This window comes from Populus euphratica, unplaced genomic scaffold (assembly GCF_000495115.2).
Source record: "Populus euphratica unplaced genomic scaffold, PopEup_1.0 scaffold448.1, whole genome shotgun sequence".
Classification (NCBI taxonomy): domain Eukaryota; kingdom Viridiplantae; phylum Streptophyta; class Magnoliopsida; order Malpighiales; family Salicaceae; genus Populus; species Populus euphratica.
Genome location: NW_011500031.1, coordinates 231,070 through 242,900, shown reverse-complemented (window position 1 = coordinate 242,900; position 11,831 = coordinate 231,070). Strand labels below are relative to the sequence as shown.

The 11,831-nt window shown below is 35.1% G+C and overlaps 1 protein-coding gene across 3 annotated transcripts; it reads right to left on the bottom strand.

Annotated features, from left to right (window-relative positions):
• Window positions 1-6,652: 6,652 nt before the first annotated feature.
• On the bottom strand, window positions 6,653-11,435 carry LOC105142478 (WRKY transcription factor 44-like). Of its 3 annotated transcripts, XR_845567.1 has the most exons (8): window positions 11,098-11,435; window positions 10,912-11,009; window positions 9,365-9,791; window positions 9,154-9,285; window positions 8,329-9,041; window positions 7,855-8,013; window positions 7,082-7,498; window positions 6,653-6,910 (listed from the first exon to the last, which is right to left on the bottom strand). XR_845567.1 is itself a non-coding variant. In XM_011050130.1 (7 exons), the coding sequence occupies exons 3-7, from the start codon at window positions 9,587-9,589 to the stop codon at window positions 7,312-7,314; spliced, it is 1,416 nt and encodes a 471-aa protein (XP_011048432.1). In that variant the 5' UTR covers window positions 9,590-9,801; window positions 10,912-11,009; window positions 11,098-11,435; the 3' UTR covers window positions 6,655-7,311. The 3 variants fall into 3 exon arrangements, 2 of the variants coding, with proteins under 2 accessions (XP_011048432.1, XP_011048430.1); XM_011050130.1 differs by having other exon boundaries at window positions 6,655-7,498; window positions 9,365-9,801; XM_011050128.1 differs by having other exon boundaries at window positions 6,655-7,498.
• Window positions 11,436-11,831: the final 396 nt, after the last annotated feature.

Sequence of the window (11,831 nt, the reverse complement as noted above, 5' to 3'; positions counted from 1 at the left end):
TATTATTATTATTATTATTATTATTATTATTATTGCTACTAATATTATTGTTGTTATTGTTGTTGTTGTTTATAATTATTTATACTTTGTACAATTAACCTCCCTATGGTTCACCCCGATCTTGTCAGGTTATTTATTACTTCGACACTCCTACACTTGGGAGAAGACATCTTTTAGTCGTGTCATTAGCCTTGCATGAAATCCTCAAGCTTTAACTTAGAGGAGCTAAATTGCTGAAATAAAAACTTGGATATTGGTTTAGAAGCTTTAAAATATAATTTGGACTTGTTTCTTCATGAAATCTATTTGCTGGTAGAATTTAGTTGTCATTTTGAAAAATCATATCTCCATCATATGATATTTTTTTTGCTGACATTTGAATGTGTTATAGACTTTGAGTCAAGAATCCAACAAAATTAAGTTTGCATCAATTGGACTTCTATAGCTTAAGATATTGAATTTTGAATGAACAAAGGTTAATTGTGGCGGAATGCGAGATTTGACTTTGAAGGATGTGATTTCCATGATCTTTCTCTTTTTATTTTTCTTGCATTACATTTCCAGAAAGGTATGGATGTTAGCTTTTTAGTGCCACTGGAATCATTTCATTTTGACCTCTAAAACTGACGCTCTGCACAAAACATTGACTAAACATCAAATCTGTCAATTACCTCTAATTTACTCCTTTTTACATCTTTCATCCAAAAGTACCTTCAAAACATAAAATAAAGAATATTAAGGCATTTTATATATATAACATCGGTAAAACACTAGTTAAATGTGGGTGAAATTGTCGAATAATATGGTTACATCACCCTTTCTCCTCTGTTTTCTTCCTAACATTTTCCCTTTCTGTCTCGTCTTTTTCCTCCTTTTGTTCTCTTTATTTTTCCTCTGTCATCCCTCTACTCCTTCTATGTTCCTTAAGTTCTCCCTCTCTTGGTTTTTCTTTTCTCCCTTACACTATCCCTTCTTTGTTTTTTCTTTGTTGTCTCGTTCTTCCTCCTTTTCCCTCCTCACTTGCTCTCTTTTTCTCACACTTTTTATAGCCCAACGTTGCATGTGTTTTTTTCCTTTTCTATAGCGATCCCATAATTGAAGCAATCTGCTGTTTTTGTTGTTGAAATGACTCTATTGTCTGCTAAAACGGCTTTGAAGAAAAGTGATCAAATAATGCTCTGAAACAGCATTGAAGAAAGGTGTTGAAATAGTGTTATGAAATGGCACCGTCTTCCTATCAAAATGGATATTTTTGATTTGGTCCTTGGATGTTTTTACAATTTTATAATCAAGCCCCCCATATAAATTGTAATTGGATCCCTTGATTTTAGTGTCTTTTCTGAATTGATCCTTAGTTTCGAATTGTTTCGATCAAGTTCCTAATTAACCATCAAACTTTAATAATTATGCAATTGAGCCCCTAATTTGACCAAATCAACTTTTTAAAATTATAATTTGACCCCAAAACTTTAATTTCTTCAAAGGAAAGCCTAAATTGAGTTAAAAATTAATTTTTTTTGCAATCAAACCTTTTTATAAATTCAATTAAACCTTATATAACATTTAATTGAGTCCATAAACATCTAATTTTGGATATATTTTTTAAAAAATTAAAATTTTTTTGTTATCAAGACTTCCATCAGTTAACAATATACTGTTAAATTTCAACCTTTTGCATTTTTGAACCTATTCAACCAATTTTGACCTTTTTTAGCATTTCAGCATCCTTTTCTCACTCATATTATCTTTTTGGATTTCTTTCGAATATTTTTTGATATATATTGTTTTTGTATTTTCTCATTTTTTAACCCAAAAATAGGTATTAACACTTTACATTTGAGTGCTTAAAGTTTTTTGGCTCTAACAATTGGTATTAGAGCTTTATCATAAAGGCTTGATTGAGAGAATATAAAAACCTATAGTGTTCTTATAAAGAGAGAGAGTGGAGGGAAGGAAGGAAGTGAGATTAAAGGCATGACATCTGAAGAAAATTTCATCTAACCATCTATTCCTAGGTTTGATGGTCACTATGACCATTAGGTTATGTTGATGGAAAATTTCCTAGATCCAAAAAGTATTGGAGTTTGATCGAGACAGGAATTCTCATAGTTGCAACTGGAATAAAATGTATAGAGGCATAACAAAAGATTGTAAAAGACATGAGACTGAAATATTTAAAAGTAAAAAAGAACCTCCTTCAATTCATTGATTGTACCATTATAAAGACGATCTTGAATAGAGATTCTACAAAAGGAATATGGGATTCCATGTGTCAAAAGTATCAAAGGTTTACTAAGGTAAAACAAGCTCAATTACATGCATTGTGAAGAGAATTTGAGCTTCTTGGAATAAAAGCAAGAGAGAGTATTGATGATTATTTTTGTAACACTCTTACTCTTGTTAGTAAAATGAAATCTCAAGGTGAACATATAAAGCAAACTGTCATCATTGAGAAGATTTTAAGATCCATGATGGCAAGGTTTGATTATGTCATATGCTTCATCGAGAATCAAATAATCTTGCTAAAATGACTATTGATGAACTCCAAAGCAACTTGTTTGTGCATGAATAAAGAATGAAGGGACACAAAGAGGAAGAGCAAGTTCTTAAGGTCACCAATAGAGATAAGTTCGAACTAGGGATAATGATCGATTTGGAAGCAGAAATAGAAGTCGTGGAGGATTCAGAGGCAGAGGCAAAGGTCATGGAAGACATCCTTTCAACAAAGCCCTTATTGAGTGCTTTTGATGTCATAAACTAGGGAATTTTTCTTATGAATGTCCTAGTTAGAAAAGGCAGCTAATTATATGGAACTAGATAAAGATGATGAAATGTTGATCATGTCATACTTGGAGCTTTATAAATCAACCAGAGAAGAGGTATGGTTTTAGACTTGGGTTGTAGCAATCATATAAGTAGGAACAAACTGTTGTTTACAGAATTAGATGAAGTGTTCAAACACTCAGTTAAGCTAGGCAACCATTAAAAAAATAGCAGTAATAGGAAAGGGATATATGAAGCTGAATGTAGCTAGAGTGATGCAAAAGATTGATGGTGTTTACTACATCCTAAAATTGAAAAATAATTTGTTAAGTATAGGCCAACTATAGGAGAAAGGCCTAGCAATACTTATCCAAAACAATACGTGCAAACTATTCTACCCAACTAGATGCCTTATTATAGATTCAACCATGATCTTTAACAGTTCGTTATGTTTGCAGTAATGCCTCTAGAAACACCAGTAGCTTTCTTTTAAAATAGTGAAAAGGGTGAAACACAACTATGACACAATATGTTTGCTCACCTTAATTTCAAGGGCTTAAGAACTTTGTATATAAGAAGATGGTTGAAGGGTTGTTATCACTTAAAACTCCTACCAGGTGTGTACTGATTGTTTAGCTGGAAAACAACACAGGAACAACATCCTAAAGAAAAGCTACTAGAAAGCCTCATGCAAACTACAACTTGTTCATTTGGACATTTGTGGACTTGTAAATCTAGAATCCAATATGGAAAAAGGTACCCAATCACTTTCATTGATGATTTTAGTAGAAAGTGTTGGGTTTATTTCATTTCAAAAAAGTCAGAAGCTCTTAAAATGTTCCAAAGGTTCAAAAGTTTAGTTGAGAAAAAGGCTGGTTCTTTAGTGGGTTATTTACGAACTATTAGAGGTGGTGAATTCACTTCTAAAAATTTCAATGAGTATTTTATTATGAATGGTATCAAAAGACAATTAATTATAGCATACACTCCTTAGAAAAATAAAGTTGCTAAGAGGAAGAATCAGATGATCATGAATCTAGTTAGAAGCATGTTGTCCAAAAAATGTATTCTTAGAAAGTTCTAGCCAAAGGTAGTAAACTGGTGTGTATATGTACTAAACATGAGCCCTACTTTGGCAGTCAAATATCTCACACATGAAGAAGTATGGAGTGGTGTTCAATCCTCAGTGGAATACTTTCGAGTGTTTGGTTACATTAGCCACGTACATATTCTAAATGTGAAAAGAACAAAGATAGATTCAAAGAGTTCAAAATGTGTATTACTGGGAGTAAGTGAAGAAACAAAAGGCTACAGAATGTATAATCCAATTGCAAAGAAAGTAGTGATTAGTCGTGATGTGATCTTTCAAGAAAATAAAATTTAGGACTAGATAGAAGGTGGCACCAATGTGTTGTTAAAGTGGGGAGATGATGAGAACGATGTGACTGAAGAAGAATTTGAAGAAAATAACGTGAAGTTGAAAAGTAAGAGCAAGAATAAGAGCAAAAGCATAATGAGGCAATTGGAGTAAACAGTTCTTCAACTGGAGTAATAAATTCTTCATCAAGTTCATCTTCAATAAGCTTAGTTGAAGGCAACACGTCTAATTAACTAGTTGCCAGAAACCAAAGAACACCATACTGGATGTAGAATTATATCACAAGTATAGGTTTGTTTGAAGAAGAAGAAACTCAAAACATGGTACTCTGTACCATTGTCAGGGATCCATACACCTATAAAAAAGCCTCAAGAAGTCAGAAATGGAGAAAAGCCATGGATAATGAAATTTCAAGAATAGACAGAAATGGTAAGTGGGAACTAACTGTACTAACAAAGAATGCAAGAAAGATTGGAGTAAAATAGATATATAAGATGAAGCATAATGAGAAAGGGAAAGTTGACAAATATAAGGCTAGATTTGTAGCAAAGGGGTATCCACAACAATATAGGATTGACTACACTGAAATGTTTGCACCAATAGCAAGATGGGACACAATCTGGATGGTTATAGTTATGATAGCATAGAGAAAATAAAAAGTATATCAACTAGATGTAAAAAACACATTCCTCTATAGAGAATTAGATAAAGATGTATATGTAGAGCAACCCCTTGATTATGAGAACAAGGGAGAGGAATACAAAGTTTTGAAGTTAAAAAAAACTTTATACGGATTAAAGCAGCCACCAAGAGCCTAGTTTAATAAGATTGAATCATATTTTTTTTAGGGAAGGGTTTGTTTGATGTCTAAATGAGCATACCTTATTTGTCAAAACTCAAGGAGAAGGTCAAATAGAAGGAAAGATTCTGGTGGTGAGTTTGTGCATGGATGACTTGGTATTTACTAAAAGTGACGTGGAGATGTTTGTAGATTTTAAAGCTTCAATGAAATGAGAATTTGATATGATTACTTTAGGTAAGATGAAGTCCTTCCTTGGAGTAAAGGTTATGCAAAATGATGAAGGAATTTACTTAAGTTAAAAAAAAATATGCTCTGGAGATTTTAGAGAGGTTTGGCTTGAAGAATGCAAATTCAGTTCATAATCCAACGATACAAAGTATTAAACTAATGAAGAATGAAGATGGAAAGTAAATGGATATGACTCAATACAAGCAGATGTTAGGTAGCCTTATATACCTATCAGTGACAAGGCTGAACCTTATATGTGTGGTTATGTAGGCTATCAAAAGAGTTTAGTTAGTAGGTATATAGAGAGACCAACAAGTCTACATATGCAGGCTATCAAAAGAGTTGCAGGCTATCAAAAGAGTTTTGAGCTATGTGAAGGGATTTGTGAACTTGAAAATTTGCTACAAAAAGCTGCAAGTGATGAAATGTTAATGGCCTTCTTTGATAGTGACTATACTAGTGATCAAGATGATCGTAGGAGCACTTCTGGATATGTTTTTATGCTTGGTAGGGGAGCGGTTGCTTAGAATTCAAAGAAACAACCAGTGGTCTCCCTTTCAACAACTAAGACATTCAACAACTAAGACAGAGTTTATATTTACAACTTATTGTGCTTCCTAGATAGTGTGGATAAGAAGAGTGCTTGAAAGATTAAATTGCAAATAAGGTACACCTACTATCATATAATGTGATAACATGTCTATGATTAAATTAGCAAATAATCTAGTTACGCATGGCAGAAGGAAACATATAGATGTCAGGTTTCACTTCCCGCGTGAGTTTTGTAAAAATGATGTAATTGAGTTGAAGCACTGCAATTCACGAGACTAAGTTGCTGACATTATAACAAAAACATAGAAGATCAAAGCATTTGAGAAGCTAAGAAGTTTGCTGGGCATATGTATGGTATTAAATGGATAAAGTGCTTCTTGAAAACAACGCAGTTTTTAAGTAGTGGGTTTGAATGACAGACATATTTTTCTAACCAATAGTTCTTTAAGGGAGGAATTATTGGAATTGAGTCAGGTAATAATATCCTAGTCTTTAGAAGTATGATTAGCTTTGATTTATTCTTTGCTCGCTAAACCACTTTTGTTGGAGTGTTAACCATGGGTCGCATATTTTTCAGTTTTTTATTGTATTGGCTTGATATATAAATTAGCTTTGCTATTGAATAAAAGATGTCTTTCATTCTCTCCTAGTGATTAAAGTTTTCTGGCTCTACCATAATTTGTGTCTGCATAAAATTTAAGATGCTTAACTTGCAAAGCAAGTAGCTTAACTTGTAAGAAAATTTAACCATGTTTAGCTTTATGCGTGAGTGTTGATTTCTGTACAAGATCATTGATGTCAGTGAAAAAAAGAAAGAAAAATATAGAGAGACGAGAAAAAATTGACAAAGGGCCCAGACGGCGAGGCGTTTCTACCTGTGTGTGTGTGTGTGTGTATTGGGTCATCAGTTGGAAACGTGATGGGATTGATATTTTGAAAGCAAAATATAGCTACTAAGATTTGTGATGTACAAGAGCAGTTCTGGTCATGAATATATCAAAAGACGCTGGCATTTTTAATGCCCCAGCTAGCTAGACAGTGGCTAATGAAAAGAATCTGTTCTTTTCTTTCAGTAAGTAATTCCTTGCAGCAACATTTCATTGTTGGCGTGTGTTTAAGAACAACTGTACTATAATCCAATACTACATCTTCACATCCTATTCAGCTTTAGCATATTCTTTGTAGGTCTACAAGCAATGAAATCAGAATGAGCAAGTGCTGTTTATAGAAGTATCAAAATATTTATGCGCCTGAAAATTGTTATAAACTTCCTCCCGAAACTTATTCTGAAGCTAAACAGGCGTATATATTACACATACGATTAGCCAAGGCAATAACTGAGAGAGAGGGAGATGTACTCGTAAGCTTCAGATAGGCTGAAAACGAGACAGCCCATTTCGATATCAATCCTCGTTACCAACACAAAACCGGCACCATGAAGAAGCCTCCAGAACTGAAACTACTATGTTCTTGTTTTTTATTGTCTATTGCTCGATCGTGTTATTTAGCTTCTTCTGCGCTGAACTCTTTTTGATATCTGGGCCAGAACAAGCATCGAGTTCGAAATCGTATCCATCCATGGTTGAGATCACAGCTTGTCTCTACTAGAAGGTGCCTGTAGATCAGGGTTCAAAGGCTGTATATTTGTACTCTTCAGAGGCATCTCATGGTTATGTTTTCCTTCATATGTTGTAATAAAAGCTTTTGGATCGTCTGATGCTCTTTCCACATGCTTGCGCACATTGCATTTGAGACTAGTACATCTATAGTAACTCCTGCAAGATGGATTTAAAATATTTGAGAGCAAAATTCAAGGAAAAAAATGAGTTTTCACAAGCAAAGCAACGAATTCATTAATGTACTGTAAAACATTAGGATAATGCGTTATCCTCAATTCAAATTTCAAAGATATTAGGTGGGGAACAATCAGTCAGAAACAACTTAACTGTAGCAGTTATACGAGTACCTAAATGCTAAATCAATGTTGCAAACATGCTGGATTCATGAAATATTGCAAAACAACCAAAAACGCTTGTCTTCATAATGTTTTTAAAGGCCGCATTAAACATTGAATCAGAGAAGCAGAAAATCAGCATGCAACGCATATCTCAAGCAAGTCTAATGTCTCAACCTGGGATATGGATTCCCCCTTACAATCTTCTGCCCATATTTTCTCCAGCGAAAACCATCCCCCAAAATCTCAGAATCTGTGGAACTTTGCACCACTACACGGGGCTCCTGAACGCCCTCCCCTGATATGCCACCTTTATTGGATTGTATCCCAGCTTTCCTAAAAGAAAAATTAATATATGTACAGTACATAAGAATCAAGAAGATAATTTCAAGGGTGATGTGTATAGTAAAATTAAAAAGGCATCAGGCCATCACAAAAGCTTATTGGATTCATGTAAAGAAGTAAGGGTGAGAAGGGCTGGAGGAAGAAGCAAATATAAGTTGGCATAAAACCAACTTGGATTATTCCTTGTCGATGATCCGATTCAGCACAAAGCAACAAAGTGAAAATGAATTCATTTCTTTTTAACGATGAGGTGAACCTCTATAGTAGCTGATTTTCAAATCTATTCATGAGCGTTCTATCTCTTACCTTCTTTTATTTCTAGGTTCATCATCGTCTCCCTCCAATCCCTTGCTTCCATCATCACATTCCCCATTGAGACCACATGAGTTATCAGATGTTCCCGCACCAGCAATAATTGATCCATTTCCAGCACGATCACAAGATGGCGGAGGTTTACCCTGGTAAATTGAATGCACCTGTAATCCAGTTTCGATCTGATTTTCCTCTCTACCTTCAGAGCCTTCATTTCTTTCAATGAGTTGATTACTCCATAAGGGAGTGGTGTACCTATCTTGAGCATTGCTATCAGATACAGCTCCTAGTCCTTGTGTTCCTGATGAGTTGCGCTTAGGAGGCTGAGGCTTTGAATGGTTGTGTTCCCCTTTGTAGACAATTTCTGCAATTTGCCCATCAAATGATCTTTCGACCTTCTTTTTCACCGGACAATTTGGATAGGTGCACTTGTAGTAACTCCTCGGATATTCACTTCCTTTTACTTGCTTTTGCCCATATTTCCTCCAATTGTAACCATCATATGAAGCCCTGTCCCCATTAGATGCATGTGATAAAGTTTTTGGATCCTCTTGATTCTGAGATGTCAACCATACTGCATGGGATGTAATATCCTGATGAAGATTTGAGGTGAGCTGGGATGAGAAATTTTGTTTATTTTCTTTTGGACACTGAGGGCGAGCCTCAACTGAATGTAGCATTTGCTGTGAATTGGTATTGAAGTTCCCCTGGTCAAAAGAAATTCTTGCATCAGCATCTGAAGAAAAAAAATACAACCACCAGTTGCTAGATTACCATGGCAGAAGAAGTTACAACTGGCGGTAGAATTTCGCCACTCACCATACTCGCTAGTAGAGAAACGGTTGCCTTCGACACAAACTTTGCCTGCGGTTTATATATGACAGTGGTTTTGCTATCAGTACTTGCAACTCTATTAGATGAATTGCTAAGTGTTGTTCCAGAGAGTTCAGCCTGAAAGTGTCCAGGAACATAAGGATCAGAAAGCAAGAATTCATAGTGGAGAGAGCATTCAGAAGAGCTATGTGATCACCTGGGAAGAAACCAATGCACCTGGAGCACGATTCATCGTTGGCCTAAACCTCACAGTTTTTGGTCTAATGGCAGCAACTGCCGTTTCAGAACAATCAGTAGAGGGTGAGGGTGAAGTATTGATGGCACCCGCAAGCAACTCTGAGAAAGATCTAAAATTGGAGCAACTAGGCCTGGAAGCTACTGGTTTAGCTATAACCACCCTCTCTGATTCCTTGATCTCCATTTTCAATAAATATCTGGAATGTTAATTACATTTTACTGGTGAACGTGTAAGAAACGGCCATTTCAAGATCAAGGGAGCTTGGAAGTCCTATCTTTTGAACCTCAATCCACATTCAACAGAATGTATCAAAAGCTGCAGAGATGGAAAGTTGATTTGTAGACAGTATGAAATCGCTTCTGTTGGCTGGGACAACCTCTAAGACCTGCATTATACTGGGATAATATTAATGGCAAGAATAAAATGAAGACTACATTTTCTAGGAGGAAGACTAGAGCAGTGCCATAAATTAATAGTCCTAGAAAATCTCTCTGCAGCTCTTGATCACGCGAGTGGAACAACATAGGGATAATTACCCAAACAACTCCATAGTAAACGATTCCTTTCCAATCAAAACATGAATAAAAGGTGACCTAATAAAAAAGGGAAAAAAAACAATTTGCAGAGGACCTCAGCAAGTATAACATTCGCAAAAATCCAACACTCACAACAAAAAAAATTGAGTGGATTGGATGAGCAATATCCAACACAATTATTAAATATAAAAGAATCTTTAAGAAATCTCTCTGAAGATCAGGACTTCAAAATGTCGTTGAATAAAACTTTGGTCCCTGGGTGCATAAAAAAATATAAGTAAATTCTTTTCATTCTCCTTGGAACTTCTTGTGCATTGCTAGAGCAATGCTTTCCATCAACAGAAAGTAAACCTCAGATAAAAGCTTGGCGGCGACGGCCGAATTATTGTTATGTCAAGAAAATAAGCTTCGATTTGCAATTTTACTCGCTACAATTAGGCTATCATTTAGTTACTCTTGATATTCCACTAATGACCATGGATCATCATAATTAACTGAAAAGCAGTTGGTATGAAGCATTACAGAACTAGGGATCTTTTCCTCGAAACCCTCAACGTTACATATTACATTCATGTGGACATGGGTGCACTCACAGTCTCAAGGTTCTCAAATTTGTCAAATTTTCAACCAGTTTTTGTTCTTTTTTTTCTTGAGAAAAAGAAAAGAAAGAAAAACCCCCTGTTCAACAGAGAAGGATAAAGGACCCAAAAAGATAAGAACTTTTCTACAAGCACTGCCCAAACAAATTACAATAATATTCGAGTATTCTAATGAAAGTACCACTCAAAGCAGTGTAGTTTCTAACACTAAATAAATATATAAGAAAAAATATGCGTAGCCAGAAGTTAGAATTTAAAGGGTATGCAGTAAAGATTCAAACCCCAGAAATCTTAAAAAAAAAAACATGAACACAAACCATAGACTGGCTTTAGCTAAAAGGCAAACAAGAGAGAGGCAGTGGAAACTAACCAGAAAGGCAATAAGTAAGAGCTAGTAAGGAGTTTCTATGCTTCCACAAGATCTCATTTACTACTATCTCAGTTCATAACATTATTCAATCTATAACCCTGCATTTGCAGAACCAAGAATTTTGTGAGAAAACTATCTAACTTTTAAAGAAACTGGAAAACGTGATACATAATGAGAGAACTTGACCTTGGAAACAAGAAATCCTCTACACAGTTCAACACATGAACAGTGATTCTTTCAGCTTATATTACTAGAGATCTAGTATAATCGCCTTGTCCATTTATTCTACAACTTTTACTCGGCTAAAAACACAAGCTTCTATCTAGTTTTTGAATAGCTAGCTAACAAGGTAGTTGAACACAATGAACAGTTCCCTTATTATAAAGTAATGAGAGAGGGAGGGGGGTTAATTTGTTTCTTCTGCAAGTACGCTGTGTGGCAATTTGGGCACAAGAAGAAGTTGTTGCAGGAAGGAAAATGCGGGGAATCCCAACCAACTTTTTATTACTCATTTATTTATTTTCGGAGTATACACAGTTTATATATATATATATATATATATATATGTATGTATGTATGTATGTATATAGTTTCTGACAACATTTAGCATTATGGAATTGTCGCATGGTGATTTGATTGGTTCTTTAGGTTTGCTGTTTATTTTATGGATTATGTTTTATTTTAAGAGGGTTTTGTGTAGTGAAGAGAATCGGCTCGATACTATAGAGCTGATGGTACTGCCAACTACCTGTCTCTATTTTCTGCTTTGACTATTCGCTGTTTGCTCCATCTCCAAGGCTTACCTGCTTCGAATAAAACTTGCAAAGCCCACTTTCATCCATGGAGTGTGTAATCCACTTGATGCTGACCTCGTGGAAGGGGACTTTTTTATGCTATAAACTCCTGGCACTGCAAATCTT